General features: G+C 36.4%; 2 protein-coding genes across 2 annotated transcripts; one reads left to right on the forward strand and one right to left on the reverse strand.

The window, feature by feature from the left end:
* Positions 1-52: 52 nt before the first annotated feature.
* si:cabz01074946.1 (uncharacterized) lies at positions 53-7,605 on the forward strand. The gene is made up of 8 exons (XM_023275043.3): positions 53-144; positions 1,156-1,365; positions 1,457-1,567; positions 1,832-2,089; positions 3,440-3,565; positions 5,232-5,264; positions 5,345-5,381; positions 5,480-7,605. Exons 1-7 carry the CDS (start codon positions 108-110, stop codon positions 5,377-5,379), a joined length of 810 nt encoding a protein of 269 aa, XP_023130811.1. The 5' UTR covers positions 53-107; the 3' UTR covers positions 5,380-5,381; positions 5,480-7,605.
* A 1,057-nt stretch (positions 7,606-8,662) lies between these two features.
* si:cabz01074944.1 (signaling lymphocytic activation molecule) lies at positions 8,663-16,985 on the reverse strand. Its single transcript, XM_023275044.3, has 7 exons — positions 16,849-16,985; positions 13,758-14,063; positions 11,851-12,144; positions 11,218-11,325; positions 11,048-11,106; positions 9,367-9,432; positions 8,663-9,064 (listed from the first exon to the last, which is right to left on the reverse strand). Exons 1-7 carry the CDS (start codon positions 16,928-16,930, stop codon positions 8,987-8,989), a joined length of 993 nt encoding a protein of 330 aa, XP_023130812.1. The 5' UTR covers positions 16,931-16,985; the 3' UTR covers positions 8,663-8,986.
* Between the last annotated feature and the right edge of the window lie 1,608 nt (positions 16,986-18,593).

Raw genomic sequence — 18,593 nt, forward strand, 5'->3', positions numbered from 1 at the left:
GCTTCCCCTGTATGTAGGACTGTGCTGCTCCTGTGGACGTGGGTGTGAAGTTTTTAAAACCACCGTGAAACAGGAAATGAACCGCAGTCGACAGCTTGTGAGTTGCAATGAAACTTTTGACTTTGGTTGTATCAACCCTTCAAGGTACGTTCTGTGTTCATTTTCTGAATATATAATTAAGCTGCGGTAAATGAGTTAAATTAATGAAAAAATAAAAGTATCTAGAACAGTAATTTAGAACATAAGTATCCTAGTGACTTCCTGACAGAAATACGTTTAACCACAAAGCTAAACTAGAGCGGTGCACATGAAGTTTATTAACATCCGTTTGTATCACTAATCTATTTATTTAAAGCCAAAATGAAGGTTGCTACAGCATTTTTTTGTGATGTCGACTACCATGAAACAAAAGCAGGAAGAAACTATGTACAGTCAGCGGCAGGTTGACCTCGTGAATGTCATGTAAAAATGAGATTCACGTGTGATCAGCTTGACTATTTCATGTGATTTTGCGAAAGTATCAATATTTGGTATAGTTGACAAATTATATACTATATCAATATGTGTATTTGCATCTACCGCAAGCTTAAAAATGGTTTGGTCTTTAGCCATGTTGTCTCTGTGATCGGGTACGTTAGTTCAGACTGAAATACTGTGACAACTGTTAGATAGATTGCTATGAAACTCTCTACAGAAATTCACTGTTGGCCCCTGTGGATAAACTACAGTAGTGTTTATTTTGTGCAGACATTCATAGTACCCAGAGGATGATTTCTAGTGACTTAAAGGGTTGATTTTTTTTTTTTATTGCTGATTAGCAGCAGTAAGCTGTGATTTGCTGTTTAGCTTAACCTGAATGTCTGTGACTGACCTTTACCGTTGCACATTTCCCCAGTCTTTTGCCATTTTTCTATGAATTGTTGTCCTCGTAGTACAAGATTACCAATCAACCAAATTCCTTTCCTTCTGTTATTAAAAATACCACAAAATGAGCAACTCAGAACTTAAGATGTACAACAAATAGAGCAGAAATGGTTAATGCTTAAGTGTCTTTGTCAACCTTTGGAGAAGTTTTTCTTCCTCTGTTTTGTTTATGTATGAAGCCATAGAGACAGGGCACCATGTCACTGAGTCCTTTCACATTTGCTGTTGCAGTGGTATTGGTTAAATCACTTGGGGAAGACTCTGGCTACCTTGGGGATACCATTACTCTGAAATCTGGTGTCAACCCAGCATGGAATCTCTCCAGAATCGAGTGGTTAATCTGGCCCAACCGCACTTGGATTGTTACATACCGCCAAGGCAAGACAAACACTGAACGTGTCAATCACTTTGGACAGAGACTCAGTCTAAACACCTCCTCAGGTAAAAGAAAGTCAATCGCCTGTCAACGTAAAGGAATTGTTGATGTACTTCTCTTCTTGATAGTGTCTTTCCAACATATTGTATTCATTAGGTGACCTGACCATCCGAAATCTGACCAAAGATGATGCTATGGAATACACTGTGGACCTCCACAACACTGATAATGAGGAGAAAGTAAACAAGATTAATTTGACTGTGAGAGGTGAGAACCAAGACTGACTCTTAACGAGATTACTGGAAACATACGGTCATATATCCACAGTTAGTTATAGTAGCTATTGCTTCTGTTCTAAAAACACTGGAGAATGGTTAACAGCTTTTAATGAAGACTGACTTTTGATTTCCTTTCATTTCAAATGTTTAGTTCCCAATAATATGCTCTTGTATGTGTTTCAAAGCAGCCAAGAACATTTTGTCACGAGCATATCCTTTCCTGAATCAACGTTTCTAATTTATACCTTTACAGAACGCCTCCAGAAACCAACGATACAGGCAGCCAGTCGATCTGTAAAAGGAAAATGTTTAATGGTGCTGGATTGTTCTTCAACTGACAATGGCGTCAACCATTCCTGGGATGTGACACCAAGCAGCGTTTACACCACTGACAGGAGCTCTGCTCGTCTTTTAGCAATTTTCAACAGCACACAGAACTCTGTCAACTTCACCTGCACCACCACCAACAACATAGATCACGCCCGGAGTGTCGTCACCTTAAAGTGTGATGGTAAGATTTAGTCTGCAGTAATTTGGTTAAAGATCTGGAATGTGTACCATGCAATATCAGCTGAGATAGATAGATAGATAGATAGATAGATAGATAGATAGATAGATAGATAGATAGATAGATAGATAGATAGATAGATAGATAGATAGATAGATAGATAGATAGATAGATAGATAGATAGATAGATAGATAGATAGATAGATAGATAGATAGATAGATAGATAGATAGATAGATAGATAGATAGAAGAATCAATACTGATGTTTTTCTTCTCTTCTTCTTTGTACCTGCCAGTACAGACAAATAACACAAGTACTACAAAAATTAAGTATTTCTACTCTAATAGAACAACTAAAGCACTCAAAGAGCGCAGTACTCCGCCAAGGCTGCTCGGTCGTTATATCATTTCCGACGGCTGAAATCTTGAAACAATTTGTGGCAGAAATCACAGCAACATAGAATGTGGTAATTTAATATAGATGTACCCACCAACAAAATGACCTTGCGCTGAGCACAGGTGTGTGTTATGCATGTATCTGTTATGTACGGATACCAAATTGCGAGACTTAAATATGTAAATATGTAGCGGGTGGCAGGAACTGATGGGACTCGGAAACACCCCCACAATTTAATCAATTGCTCCTTGTATGATTTCCAACAGATAAGTCCCGATAAGTCCGCAATAGTCGATTTGCAGTAGGATCACAATCACGTGATCGTCAGCAGGCAGCTGACGCAGTGTTCACTTGTTGTCATAGTTACAGTGATGCTGTGCCACTATCTCACAATGATACAGGAATCTTTAATAAATCCATGGATCCAGACTATAAGCTGCATCACTTCCAGAATCTAATCAATTGGTCCACGTGTCATTTCTGACCTTCCCTGAAAATTTCCTCTAAATCCGTTTGTCCATTTTTGAGTAATGTTGCTGACAGTCAGACAGACGCTGATAATCACAGAACTCCGCCATGGCTCCGCCTCCTTGGTGGAGTAATAAAACTTTAAGAAAGTAAAAATACAACACATGAGCACACCCAGTGTCTGATACTGGTATTATTATTCATCTAACCTTCATGCCAGCGTTATGTCAGATGATGTAATGCATCAGTGGTTTTGATTTAATTCACCAGTTCACCCACATTAAGCCACAAAATGCATAATACATTAAAAATTAAAATGCATTATAGTTTCATACATTAAAAAGCCATGTAAATCTATTAAAATATTTAACTACAATGAAACTAGTCATCATAATATACTTAAACTGCAAACTTCATGCTAGTGTGCTTCTTTGAAACCCATTTGAAACCCACTTGATTTTGTCTTCGTCTCTTCCATGTATTTTCAGGTGACAAGATTCAGCCTCCAACACCAGAATCGCTAAATCCTCAGCCTAGGCAGAAATTTGCTTTTCCTTTTTTAACTGGCTGCCTGGTTGGTGCATTCATAGTAATTATAATTTACTGTTTTGGAGGTAAGAAGAAAACACCACCCTTGAAATAAAATTCTTGTTTTGTCCTACTGCATCCAAAGGTCAATGTCTGTGCTCCAATATTACAATTTGCCATTTGTGTAGCATTGACTAATTTTACAGTGTTTGAGTTGTAAATGAATTGGTGTAGAGTTGCATTTAAGTTATTTTAAGGCAGGGAGGTATTCTTTTCATAGAAAAATGTGAGAAATATATGCAACTTTGATACATGGAGATGCCTTTTTAGGGGTTCAGTCAATAGAAAGAGGAAGTGATAATCACAGACACAAAGATGTAACAAATTTAAGGATTACGTTACACAAATATTGGGGATTTATGGGAGCTATAGTACTTTTTTTGCTATCCCCTATATTTACTATTTATTATTATTTTATAGATTGTCCCTGGTTTGTTAAATTACAGATAATATGTAGAAAAGTCACAGAAAAGCTATCAATTTGCTGTTTAATAAACAGGCAAAAACTGTACATATCATTCACATTAACAATTTAGTATTTTTTACAAATAGTAATTTCTTGTTTTTTCAAGATTTGGCCATAAAATTATAGTTTCACTGCCTTTGAATTAGAAAAATATAATTATGGAAATATGATTATTTTTACATATAGTCACTTTTATTTGAAAGATTACTCAAAAACTATATATATTAAAGTTTAGAAATTAAATCATTTTTCAACTGTTGTTTAACAAATTTCCCGTTTTGTTAAAATACAGACAATAACTAGCAAAATCACAAAAGTATTAATTTACTGGTAAAGAAAACTGGCAAAAAATTTTACATATTGTTTTCACCAGCAATTTTGTATTTTTACTGATAGCAATTTGTTACAGCAATTATGTTACAGATATTTGCAGTCATTTGAAAAGAAAAAAAGAGACAAAATTAGTGTTTTACTTTTTTGGGAAGCCGAAACGAACATGACAGCAGCAGTAAATTGCCATACAGGTTTGGGACCACGTGGGTTTTTTGTAATGGAAATATATATATGGGTCAATCCATAATTGGAGGACATTTTACGTCACCCATCAAATTTCAAGTAATCCATGTACAAAATACTAAAACATGCGGTTGTTGTGGAAATTTACTAGTTCTGAGACCAAATCTAAAAACACTAGGAGAAAAGAATGTTTGAAAATATTTTTTTTAAAAAAATCTAATCCATGCTAATGCTAACATTAGCATGGATTAGCAACCCTGTTACTGTGATTAGAGTAGGGTTACAAAACAACGAATAAAACATGAAATAAAAATGGTACCATTGATGTGTAAACTGAGTCAATCAAGCCTTTGATAGTTCTTTACCTATTATTGATGAATATGGAGCAGAAAATTGTAAAAGAGAAGTTTTAACTTTTCAAAAATTTTGAAGCCCAAATGTCCTTCAGTTCTGGAATGACCCACATGTAGCTTATAGTTGCATAACATATTCATTTCAAGATGACACGTGACTGAAGTAGTGAGTAGTGAAAACGAGTCACGGGGCTGCAAAAGATGAAACTGTAGACTTGTCGGGGTTTTTTTGCCTGCATTGCACCACTTCCTTAATTGAATTACTACTCTTAATGTTGATTTCAAGCTGCTGGGATCAACATTGACTGTTAAGCAGTGAAAACATGCTGACATATTTTTTTTGGTCTTTTTTCATAGACCGAATTAAAGCTGCATTTCAGTTCCTGAAAGGTATCCCTCTTATTTTGTCACATTCAGCCTGACATGACCGCCGTTGCATTAACTCATTTATATTCAATTTTATTTTCCAGAAAAAGTCTGCTCATCAAAAAAGTATGATGTCTAAAGGTAAGCTGCTGCTCATGTTTGCTTTACAGGGTAGCAATGATGGCTGGTAGCTTAAAATGACAGTTTCTCTCTCAATCCTTTCTTGACCAACATGAAAGTTTCAAGGAACCAGAATGACTGCGACGCAGAAACACCACCCATCACCAGAGATGACTGTGGCACCAGAAGTGTGGCTTGTATGGCACACTGTGTATTTATTTATAGGGCGAAAGCAGCAACAAAAGCAAGCAGAATGAATGTACACTACCAGTCAAAAGTTTGGACACACCTTCCCGTTCAGTGTTTTTTATTTGTTTGTATTATTTTCTACAATGTAGATTAATACTGAGGATTAACAACATAATTCCATATGTACTCTTTTATAGTTTTGATGTCTCCAGTATTAATCTACAATGTATAAAATAATTAAATAAAAAAACATTGAATGAGAAGGTGTGTCCAAACTTTTGACTGGTTGTGTATTTTGCGGGGATATGCCGGGGATGTTCAGTATTTATCTGTGTCTGAAACAAAACTGTTGTTATTTTTCTGAACTTGTGTGTTTTTATTGTTATTGTCACATGGGAACTTTATTCCCCTTACAACTACAAAACAGAATGCAGTAAAACAAAAAAAAGCCCAGCCACCATGGAAAATTCCAACAATATTAGCGAACATTCCCTAAAAGTTCCACTTCTGTTTCTAAGAAAAAGTTTTAATGTTGAAAAGAACTTCATCTAATGTTCCTGTAAAGCTAAATGTTAACCTCATGTTTTGGCTACACATTATGTTAAATGATAGCAAATGAAGAACATTCTCATTTTAACATTTGAAAAATGGTTGATAATGACCTGAGATGTCAGAATGTTTCCCAAGAAATGTTTCTGCAACGTAATGTGTTAATAAAAGTTAATTTTCGGGAACATTCTGAAGCTGTTTTGGGAATATTGATGAGGTAATAGAAAGGTTTCATATAAAACGTTTGCATTGTGTTACAAGTTAATGATTCAATAAACGTTTTAAGGATGTAATTGCAGCTTGATAGAACAAAACATTCTTGAAACAAGAAAACTAAACAAAAAAAATTTCCCGCCAAAACGTTTTTAGCGGGAATATGCTTAGAATCACTGAACGGTAGAATCGGTAGAATTTATTATTTTAGTGTTATCTAACCTTTTAAAAAGATGAACATGTGGGGAACAAAAACCAGAAATTTCCTGCTGAAAACATTCCTATACCAGCTTACAGTAATATTCTAAGAATGCTTTTAGAACAATAATTCCAACTGAGATGAACGTGGTGATAGTTCCATACAGAGCTATCGTTTGTCCCAGGCTCCCTAGTTATCGAGTTGGTTTGTAATGTTTGTCTTCTAGACAGCAGGATGCACATTGGCTACAACACACTTTGGCCTCCACTTCTATTCCACCAAGCCTGCTAAATACAATCCTTAGTTGTGTGTGTACATAATAGCAGTGAATGAGTGTTAGCTCGCAAACTAGATAGCATAATTTCTGGTTATTTCATTTTCTTTAGCATACATATTAATATCATTTGCATGCTAAAGATATAACTTGACATTAAGCCAAGCATTTAAATTCCTTATCTTTGTCATTTTTTGTTAATTTGTTGTTTGTTTCTATGCCTAAGACAGACTTTCAGTGTTGCCCTCTTTAACTTGCTATATCACCATGGTAACAAATGCTGCACAGCTAACCTGCCCTGGCGGAGGTTGTGCTCAGAGGTGATTGGTTGATTTTAAGCAGAATAGGATTCAAATGACGTCTTGTGGGAGCATTACAGAGCCTGTTGAATAAAACCTGCTAATAACCTCTGACATTAGAAAAATTATCTATGATTGAAGCCTTAAGTTTTATTTAGCCACAAAGAAAGCCTGGATATGTTAAAGCTGCTTCCTAGAACAGCCCTCAGGTGTCAAACATGACACGGGAGATTCCAAAGCACTTTATTAGGAGATTATCTGACTATATTATGTTGGGTAGAGAGCAGAGGGGAGATTTTCTGTGTTTTTGAGGAAAAGTCTTCATTCGTCCTTTATGGAAATATTGCCTACATGTGTAGTGATGCCTGGGACAGATGCTTCTTTGGGAGAAGTTGGTTGCTTGTCAAGCTGTTTCTGTTTATTTACTTGTGCATTTTTATTTTAATCTTAAGGTCACCAAAATAAGCATGTACTCCCTTATTCTTTGTTGTGAATACTGAAAATAAACCATATACTGTGTGCCACTTGTTCCTGCTTCCTTGTGTGCTTCCTGTGGCGCTCAGCCAGTCCTTACAAGGCTTAATGAGGAAGTCTGTTTTCTGCTGACAGATAAATAAGCTCAGACGTTTGCTAAATTCAAGGTCGAGCAGTCATAGCACAGAGACGTTTTGGGTCATTCCAGAATTGGAGGACATTTTACGTCCCACCCATCAAAGTTCAAATAATCCATGTTTAGAAAACTAAAACATGCAGTTGTGGAAATTTACTTGTCCTGAGACCAAATCTAAAAACACTAGGAGAAAAGAATGTTTGAAAATATTTTTAAGCCTGAAGTTCTCACTAAAATGCCATTTTTCTCTTGTCCCACCAGCTGATGACCAAATTGAATCTCAAAACAGTTAAAATTACATTGAAATCGCCTTTTTTAAATATTTTCTTCATTGATGTCTCTGGTAATTGTGGGAACATTTTTAATCAACATAATATTTTAAATAGTAATTATTGTTATGCATGGAACATGTGTCCTACAACAACCCTGTTAGCATAACCTTGTTAGCTGGTAGAAGAAGAAGAAAACAGTGAATCACATGATACGCTGGAATTAAAACCATCAAACAGTTTTCCCTAAACAATGGGTCGAGCAAAGCTGTGTCCTCTCTTCTATTTTTCATATTTTCATAACATTGCCAGTCTTCATTGAATGTCCCACTCTGCCTCATAATATCAGGCTAAGACAAATTCTTTTTACTTTTTTCTTGACTTTTTTACATCAGTAAATTTGTCCTCTTGGTCAGCAGTAACAGCTAGATAAATATCTACATTCTACTGCTGAGAAAAGCTAACATTAGCATGGATTAGCAACCCTGTGACTGTGATTAGAGTACGGTTAGCAAACAACAACAAAAAAATGGAATAAAAATGGTACCATTGATGTTGAGTCAATCAAGCCTTTGATAATTTGTTATTATTATTGATGACTATGGAGCAGAAAATTATAAAAGAGAAGGCTGACTCCAGCTGTGGAGCTACACTTTTACTGCAATTCAACTGTATGAAAAATCCATGGCAAAGCACAGAGTGGCATTTTAAAATCCGGCTTTTATTAGCTGTCGACCCAGCTGGGTAATAATGCATAGTTGACAGTAAATGCAAGAGTACAAACATAACATTTAAAAATATAACCTCTGTATTTACAGAATGTACAACAACGTATATAAAATGGTATTGTATAGCTTACAGCCTCAAAAAGCTATGATGCAACAGAAATCTATGCAAAAATGTAACACAACTTTCTGCCTTTAGAAGCTCTTTCACATTTTCTCCATCATATTATCCTTGAATTTTCTTGTGCTGCACATCGTTGCCTTGCCCTGAGCAACACTTGAAAAAAGCTCCACAACATCTAGATGACGTCTTGGTAGGGCGACACAGACGCCTTCCTCACACGGCTGAGCTGGATCTTGTCGTACACAGTTTGGGGCTAAATGTGTGATAAAGATGAAATAAAGAAATAAATTTTAAAAAAAATATCAATGTCACGATCAAATTCATTTCTAAAACGCTGTAAAACACTGAGGAAGATTGGATAATTTCACCTCTGAGGATCTCATAAAGTCTAATCTGTAAATGACTGCCAATAACAACAAAACACACTTCTGCTCAATTTTAGGAGATTTGATGCTACAGTGTTACTTTTTCTGGTTTGAACAGCAGCTAAAGTTAGAAAAGTGACATCGTAATCTGCAACCGTTACATCCTAAAACCACTGAGTTTTGCTCTTACCCCAGGCGGAGCTGTGTTGGTTCTGTTGTCAATGGTTTCATACACTGAACAAGGCTTCATGGTCCTCTACAAGTTCACATGTGGAGGCATCCCACAGACAGGCAAAGAGAGACAGTAAATTAAAACTTTCAGTCATTTTGCATCTCTTTGGACACATTTGAAGTCTCTTTGAGGTCATTCAAGTCACATTTATGTTCATTTGTGTCACATCTGGGACATCTTGTGTCTCATTTTGCATCTGTTTGTGTCCCTTTATGGTGGTGTTGTTGTCCCATTTTTGTATTTTGGTTCCATAATGTTTGTCATTTTATTATTTTCTTTATTTTTGTATCTTTTAGTTGTACTTTGTGTCACCACATGATATCTTAGAGGTCATTGTGCGTCACATCGGGTTATTTTGTACCTGATTTTAATAATTTTACATTTCGTTTTGTCACTTTGTGGTCATTTCATGTTTCCAGCTGTCAGCGCAGTGTCTCTAAGGTTATTTTGTGTCTCATTCAAGTTATTTTGTGTCACATTTTGGACATGCTGTGCCTTGTTTTGGTTATTTTGCATCTCTTTATAGTAATTTTGTCTGTTAGTAGTCATCTTGCTTTTGTGATTTTATGTTTCAGATTGTTTCTCTTTCTAATTTTTTGCCCATTTTTGTTATTTTACATTTCTTTATTGTCATTTTATGCCACATTTTAGTTATTTTGCATCTCTTTGTTGCCATTTTGTCTCTTTGTGGTCACTTTGGTGCGGTCGTGTATCATATTGTAAATGTGTCTTTGTGGTTGTATGTCGAATGTTGGTCATTTTGTGTCACATTTTGGTTGTTTAACATCACTTTTTAGCCTTTTGGTGTGCATAAGATCATTTGTGTCACACTTGAGATAGTTTGTGTCTTATTTTGGTCAACTTTGCATCTCTATATACACATTTGGTGTCTCTGAGTTCATCTTGTGTCACATTTTAGATATTTTGTATCCCCTTTTGGTTGTTTTAGATTTCTTGTGTCCAATTTTGGTCATTTTGTATCTCCTTGTTGCAATTTTGTCTGTTTGGGATCATTTTGTGGTCCCATTTTGGCCGTCTAATGCTTCGGACTGTTAATTGTGCGTCTCTTTGTGGTCAGTTTGCATATCTTTATGGTTGTTTGCCCATTTTGGTTATTTTGCATCTCTTTGTTGCCATTTTGTGTCTTTGTGCTCACTTTCTTGTCTCATTGCGGTCATTTCTTTATGGCCATTAGTCCAACTTTGGTTGCTTAATGTCACATTTTGGATGATTTGCATTTCATTGTATCCATTCTATGTCTCTTTGTGGTCATGTTGTACAATGTTTAGGTTGTTTAGCATTTATTTCTTGCCCTTTTGTGATCATTTTTATGCCCTTTTGTTCATTTTATGTCTCATTGTGGTTGTTTATCCAATTTTGGTCATTGTGTGATACATTTAGGCTGTTTTGCATCATTTTGTAGTCATTTGGTATATCTAAGGTCATTTTAACATCTTGTTGTATCCATTCTATCACTCTTTGTGATCGACCATGGACTCTTTTGGACCCTGGATGCCCAGAAGGCCTGTTCAATAATCTGTCCATGATTTCCTTGTGAAACATATATGTCAATTCACTATCAATATTTAGGCGGACAAAGCACCATTTGTTATATTTATATATGAATAGACATACTTACATTGTCAATCGCAACATCAGCGATATCGGCATACACAGTGAGGTCATTTATGTCACTGCCTGATGACACAAACAAAATATCAAGTGGAGTGTTTAATATTACAGCAAAGTGTCAGTGTATTATAGGTATGCTATGGAGTTAAAAGTGTCACATATTCAGAATTTTCTCACCAGTTTGTCTCTCTTTGCAGTGGCAAACGTACACGGCTACACCAACACCAATGACAATCATCAAACAGCAGCCTCCAGCCACACTCAGGATGAGGATAAAGTTAATCTCTGCAAAGGATGCTATTATGTTAATAAGACTAACAAGAGTAAATAAAATTTTAAAAATGTGTCTAATATGGCAGAATAATAAACTTCAACTGTGACAGCAAATCATTGGTCATGGATGTGTCAAATGAGTTTCTAACTTTATCTGTATTATCACAATGATTTATATTCGACTGATCTTGTGTGGCAAACCATTAATATATGCAATATTTAGTATAAGATAATGACTTTATTAGCATTAGTTTGTTCTAATGCTTAACGTTTGTTCTTTTGATGGGCATAACTTTTCTGAGATCTTAAAAAAAGGAAAGTTAAAGTATCTTCACTTATGAGAAGGTAAAGCTATTTGTAATTGATATGGCTTTTCATAACACTGAATCTATAGTAAATCTAGTTTTACCTCGTAATAGGACTGGGCAGATGTGGACACAGAGTACAATCAGAGACATTTTAGAACATATCTAAACATAAACAACAAGATAATGTCACAAAAACACTAAATTGCCACAGTAGTTTCTCCACACGTACCTTTATCTTGTGGATTTTGTGGTAAGGAAGTATCATTGTTACATTCAAAGTTTTTGAATGCAGATTTCTCACTGACAAAGTTGGAAACTGTGCAGGTGAATGTGGTGTCTCCATCCTCCTCTCTCACAACATGATGCAGTTTGGGTCCAGTCCGGGTTTGGTTCCTCACAGTCCAGTTGTAGGTGACAGTGCTGTCAGAAGAGGCACTGCACTCCAGCAAAACTGTGCAGGATTTATCCAAGGCATTGTGGGTGGCATTGATTATTTTCACATCAGGCTGCTGAGTTATGGCTTCTAATGGGATAACAGAGAGAAAAAGAGTTACCTTCAGCTTTACAGCTCAGAGCAAAGTTGTGAACAAGTTTACACACATTTGCAAAGACCATGTATCATGGCAGCTTTAGTGACTCCTTTAACTCAAAATGTTCGATGATGAAATCACTGAAACCACGTGTCTTTGTCATAAAAAAACAATCATGCATTTTGGTTCATTCAAAGATTTATTTTAGGTTGTCTGGAAATATGATGAATTCTGCTGGGTCAAAAATATATGTATGTCAACTTGAATTATCAGTTTTGGTGATGTAGAGAGTTGTATTAATCAGATTATCTTAGTGATGTGGCCCTTACTTCTTGTGAGTGATTACGGTTGAATACAGCTTCTGACTTCTCTGGGCCAATTTAATTAGGGTCCATTTGATCCACTCATTAGACTCAGCCACAAACACTACAGTGGGAAAATGTGAAAAGCTCAGCAAAGATGAAGTCAAGAATGTTACTTGGAGCCATTTTAAAGCAGCCACACATCCTAAAATCATCAAGTCACAGTCACCTGCAGCTGACAGACAAACCGTCACGATGGTCAAGAATGAACCAAGAATCACCAAAAAGTAGGTCTGTGATGAATTAGAAGCTGCGTTAATAAATATGTTTGGAGGAAAGAAGAACACAAAACCTACCATCAAGCATGGTGGTGACATTATTATGTTCTGGGGCTGTTTTAGTGTCAGTGGATCTGGTGTGTTACACAAAGTAAATAGAATAATGAAGAAGTAGGATTACCTCTTCAGGAAAACATAAAATCATCATCCAGAAGGTTGTTCTTGGATGCAGTTGGGTGTTTCAACAAGAGAACAACCTCAAGCACACATCAAAGGTATTGAGAAATGGTTAAATTAGGCTAAAATTAAGGCATTAGACTGGCCTCTTCAAAGTCCAGACTTAAACTCATCAAGAACCTCTGGACTGATGAAGAAACAAGTCTGTGTCAGAAAGACAACAAATTTAGTTTAACTGCACCAATTTTATCAAGAGGAGGGTCAATGAAGCAAGCAGAAGTTACCAAAAGCACCTAACCAAGGTGATAAAGGGCAAAGGAACATTTAACCAAATATTAGCATTGCTATATGGATATTTTTAACTCAGCAGATTTTGGCATATTTCCAGAAGATCTGCTATAAATCTATGAAAGCATGATTGTTTTTTGTGACAAAGATTCATGTGTTTTAATGATTTCATCTTAGAAAATTCAGAGCCGTAGGAGTCACTGGAAGCTTAAGATTGCAATAATATGCATGGTCTTTACAAGTGTACATAAACTGTTGTTCATGTAATGTGTTGAGCATTCATCAGCAAAAAATCAAAAGAGATTCAGAGATCCTGATTGATATAGACGGACAGTCCACACGATGGCATGTAAAAGACAAAGCATTAGAAAACATCATGATGGTAGCTGAGAGAGTACAGACAACACAAGCAAAAAAATAAAAAAAGACAACCTTATGTGTTAAGTTCTCTCAGCTACCAGTATCAGAAAATCTGTTCTAGATGAATTGACCAGTTAAGTGTGATTGAAAATAAGTTATAATGTTATAAACAGTTACTAGGTTCAGAAATCAGTGTCTTACCATGAACTTGCAGAGTGATGTCGACTGTGCCCCTTTGCTGCTCGTTCACCTCTGAGAAAAAACTGAAATCACCTGAATCTTGAAGAGTCAGTTTTCTCACTGTTAAGCTAAAGCTTGTGAGGTTGAAGTCTACTCTGTCCTTAAGATGATGTTTTTTTGAAACACTCCCATCTTTGTCTGCAACTACTAAACCTCCATATTTCCAATACGCTGTGGTGACACCTTTAGTCGATAAATATGATGAAAGCTCCACAGTATCTCCAACTTTCTTATGAATGACACGTTTCCCATTGGAAGCCTCCACATCTGAAACATACAAGCAAAGAGCAGAGTTTAAAATCTATAAAAACAAATAAATGACTAAATTAGCTGAAACCGAAACCCCTATAGGTCTAGTATGGAAAATGCAATTGTTAATGTCAAATAACAAAATACGCAGGTTATAGGATGAGAACGACACACATGACATGACAGCGTTGTCATTCAGAAAACATACCTATAGAAACACAATAAAACTAGAAAATAAGATTTTATTTACAGTCAGCGATTTGAACTTCAATCTTGGAAACAAAAGGTCAGCGGCTCGATGTAAAATCTAAGTGTCCTGAGAGTCAACTGAACCTGCATTCAATTGAAAGTTCTTGTGGTTCTTTGTGAGGACCAAAGCGACATCATTTCTAAAGAAAAGGTGCTGCAACCACAGAATCAGACCTCAGTGCCAAAGACAGCACTGAAACTGATTGTGTTTTGTGCTCATCACTTTCGGTCAGCGCTGCTGGTTGTGGAGAGGAGTCAGGAAATGATTCTATTTCTGTTGTCATGTCGGCCACACATGGTTTGTTTAGTGCGCAACACTCAATTTCTATGTGAATCCCACAAATAAACCCATAAAGTAACAGAAAAAGTGCTGGTAGCTCATTGCCTGGGTTTTGTCCCATAAATACAGAACAGAAATTTTCAATAGAGCTATATTTTAAAAAATGAAAATAAAGTAAATAGCATCTCTAAAGCAGCGATATATTGTCTTTTTAAATTATCCATTAATTCATTATCCATACACAGCTTAATCCTCATGAGGGTCTAAGGGGTGGAGTCTCCGGAGTCTGGGGGACACTTTGGACAGGTCACCAGTTTATTACAGGGCTACATATAGAGACAAACAATCACTCTCACATTCACACCTACAGACAATTTAGAGTTACCAGTTAACCTTAGCATATTTGTGGACTGTGGGAGGAAGCCTGAGTGCCTGAAGAAAACCCACGTATGTGCAGAGAGAACATGCAAACTCCGTGCAGAAAGATGGGATCTTCTAGCTGCAAGGCCACCAAGCCACTGTGCAGCCCCTCTATTTATATTATATTCCTTTATATTATGTTTAATGGGTTTTCGTAAGTAAAAACAAGGCACCTTCTGCTTTGTAACGGCATATCTATAGTTTATTTTGTATAACGTTTGGAAATATAAGAAATTTTCTGTTATTTATGTGCATAACTATAATATAAAGTCTGTAAATGTCAAGTAAATGCATTTAATAACACAAACAGTACTGGCAGCTCATTATCTGTGCTTCATTCCATAAATAAGAAATCGGTTGATGTCCACAGTAATAAATAAATAAATGGTTTCTGCTTTTTAATGTAGTTTCAATTGTGAATGTATTAAAATTTCCGATAAATCTTGTAAATTCTTCACAAACGAATGGGCATTTCCTTTTATATAATGGTGTATATACAGTAAAAATAGGACATTTTCTGCTTTGTAATAGTATAACTACAGTATAAAAACTGCAAATGTTAAAATAAAATAACAGAGAATGTGCCAGCAGCCCATTACCTGAACTTTATCCCATAATTTAAAAATGACAATTTTTGCGTTCATTTATGGTTCACCAACTGTAAATAATAAAATAACTGACCACTTTGTCTGTATTATATCTGCAGCACCAACAATTGAACTGTTGTGTTAGACACTGATACATCTACTGTGATATTAACTTGCTCCAAAAAAATTCTAAATTATATTCTGTGATAAAAACAGATTTTTATTAACTTATATGCTTGACACATTTACGCAAAAATACTTAAGTAATGTTATTATTATTATTATTATTATTATTATTATTATTATTATTAATAATAATAATAATAATAATAAACTGTTTAAGGTTGCTGATCCTTTACATTCTCTCTGACTATTACAAACACAAAAAAATCCATGACAGTTATTAAATTACCTGATAAAATGGAAATAAATGGAAATAGAAGTGTGAATTAGATGCTGCGGATCACTTCTGTTAAAATTAACAGTAATACAACTATCAATACACAGATGTGTCTTAGAGTGAAGTCATTAAGTATTCGCTAAATTTAAACACTGACCACTTGTGTCTACCAAGAGCGTTTTTTTTGTGTCTCCTCTCTGCCACTTCTGCAATGATTCTCAGAAGATCCACACCCTCCAATTCCTATCAAAGCATCTGCATTATAGATTGTACAACCAAGCAGGATTGCTGACAATAAAGTAGGATTATGTGGCTTAACGATATAACCAGCTTTTTAAAGACAGGAACCGGGAAAAGGAAGAGAAAGGATGAACCGTCCCTGACTGGCTTCAAGTTTGTTTCCCAGCAGATGCAGCAGGAAATCTGCTGACACACACATCTGTCAAAAATGCAAAGCAAAGCTGCATAAATGTAGGACTAAAAATACAATCGTTTGTCGATTCACAAACTTATATACAAGTAAGGAAAACACTTTTTTAGTAAATGCTTTCCACCATAAACACCTTTTTTTGTTTTATCAGGTGAAAAAAAAACAGTGGACATTGAAGAACCGGTGCCCTGACTTTAATTTCAGATATCAAATTAGTTGTATGCTATTATAGCTTTAAGGCCTCCACTGCACACAAGAGAAAGATAGGACCTCCTCACCAAGGAACATATGCCATTTCCTGAATGGACACGCACATATCCAGACAATTCTGCAGTCTTAACCTACACGCTGTATCTTAAATATCAAAATGCATGAGTCCAACAAATGTTACTCAGAACAGCAGACACCCATAGATCAGTGAGCAGAGGTGCACTTACCATGGAGGCAGGTCCCAAGCAGCAGCAGCACAGCAACGCATGCTAAGAAGCAGCACAGGCGACGAAGGCCACCAGCAACCATCTCTGTGGGGAGAGAAGCAATGTCTGCTTCCTCTTCTAGCCTGTCGAGCTGTGTGCAGTGCTGTGAGGGTGGAGTGGGGGAGGTTTCAATGCAGAAGCAAAAAAAAGTGCTCTGAGCTGGTCTGATGTACTGTGAGATAAAAGTAGGTGCATAAGAAATAACAGAACTGAGCAATATTTAAAATGAAAGCTGAATATAACACTTCTTTTGGCTAAATTACATTCAAGTGCAGTTACATTGTACCACAACCAAGTGTGACTAAATTAATATATACCTCATATGACTATTTGCTTTAAATTATAGTAATCCTGGCACCATATTATATCGACTCAGGTCACCTCTGAGTTAAGTGAGCGTTTCAAACAATGTAACGATCGAAGATCTGAGATACGACTCCAGTTCTAATGATCTTTCAGCAGGAAGGGCTCAGCCACATCCTGTAGATATTACTACATGAAGAGATCTTAAAGTGAATGTTGCTCAAACTGGCAAACAGGACGTGTTACTGTGAGGGCAAGCACTCCTGGCCTTCACTCATCTCTGAGGTTTGTGTGCGGTTTCACCACACACAGCTGGTTCATAATAGTAGCATGCCCCTGAAATGAAATCAGGTCAGCGAACAAGAATACTGTCAGAAGTGGCATGCAAAGGTTTGAACACACAGTGGGAAGAGGACTGATGAAGGATGCGTGGACTCCAGCCAATATGGAGGAGACATTTTTCAGAAAAGTGCCTGGATGGACCCTCTAGTAGGGAAGAGTGTACCACTACTCCTCATACTGCACACACAATATGCGACTTTAACTGTGACTGTTTGTCACCTCAAGTCACACTCTTGTTCCTTCCTACCACCACCGCATCACCAACGACGTTGTGGTACCTTGTGTGTGCATGTTAGTTCAAAGAAAGCAAGCCAAGGACAATCTTGTTCTAGTCGGGACTGTTGCCTCACACTGACTCTGCACTGCGTAGAATGGTCTGGCTGCTCCTATGAAGAGAAAATGCCTTGTGCGCTTGTAGACAATAATGTATGCAACAGCGTGCATTTGTCTTTCTAAGTTATGACAACCTTTAATGGAATTATGTTTGATCAACAAATGACATTAAGTTAGGGAAATGTGCTTTTCCGCCAATTCAAAAGTACCAAGTTGGCAAATTTTAAAAACTGCTCCATTGTTTAGGGGATTTGAAATATTGACCTCAAAGTGAAGATAATTGAAGTTATGTCAGCTTCATTAATTCATTTCAACATGTTGATGCATTAAACAGTATTATTATTATGTCAACCCAACCCATCAAAATAATGTTTGCAAACAAAAAGGCTTTTCTAAATCAGTAAGTTGGAGTTTTTATCCTCCAACTATGCATTTAATTAAGTGGTGAGAATAGGTAGTGATGGGGCTGCACAGTGGATTGGGTGGTTAGAACTGTCGCCTCACAGCTAGAAGATCCCGGGTCATGTCTAGGCCTTCACGGGATCTTTCTGCATGGAGTTTGCATGTTCTCCCTGTGCATGCATGAGTTTTTCAAAAACATGCCGAGGTTAATTTATGATTCTAAATTGTCTGTAGGTGTGAATGTGAGTCTGATTGTTTGTCTCTATATGCAGCCCTGTGATAGACTGGTGTTCTGTCCAGGGTGTCCTCTGTCTTCACTTTAAATC

This window comes from Amphiprion ocellaris, chromosome 23 (assembly GCF_022539595.1).
Source record: "Amphiprion ocellaris isolate individual 3 ecotype Okinawa chromosome 23, ASM2253959v1, whole genome shotgun sequence".
Lineage (NCBI taxonomy): Eukaryota > Metazoa > Chordata > Actinopteri > Pomacentridae > Amphiprion > Amphiprion ocellaris.

Excerpts from the sequence above, each read along its gene's own strand:
- si:cabz01074946.1 (XM_023275043.3), top strand. The coding sequence starts at position 108 with ATGAAACTTTTGACTTTGGTTGTATCAACCCTTCAAG. Across the intron at positions 145-1,155 it reads GGTTGTATCAACCCTTCAAG|TGGTATTGGTTAAATCACTT; the intron begins GTACGTTCTGTG and ends TTGCTGTTGCAG. Across the intron at positions 2,090-3,439 it reads CGTCACCTTAAAGTGTGATG|GTGACAAGATTCAGCCTCCA; the intron begins GTAAGATTTAGT and ends ATGTATTTTCAG.
- si:cabz01074944.1 (XM_023275044.3), bottom strand. The coding sequence starts at position 16,930 with ATGGTTGCTGGTGGCCTTCGTCGCCTGTGCTGCTTCTTAGCATGCGTT. Across the intron at positions 11,107-11,217 it reads CTGCAAAGAGAGACAAACTG|GCAGTGACATAAATGACCTC; the intron begins GTGAGAAAATTC and ends TTGTGTCATCAG. Across the intron at positions 9,433-11,047 it reads CTGATGTTGCGATTGACAAT|AGGACCATGAAGCCTTGTTC; the intron begins GTAAGTATGTCT and ends GTGAACTTGTAG.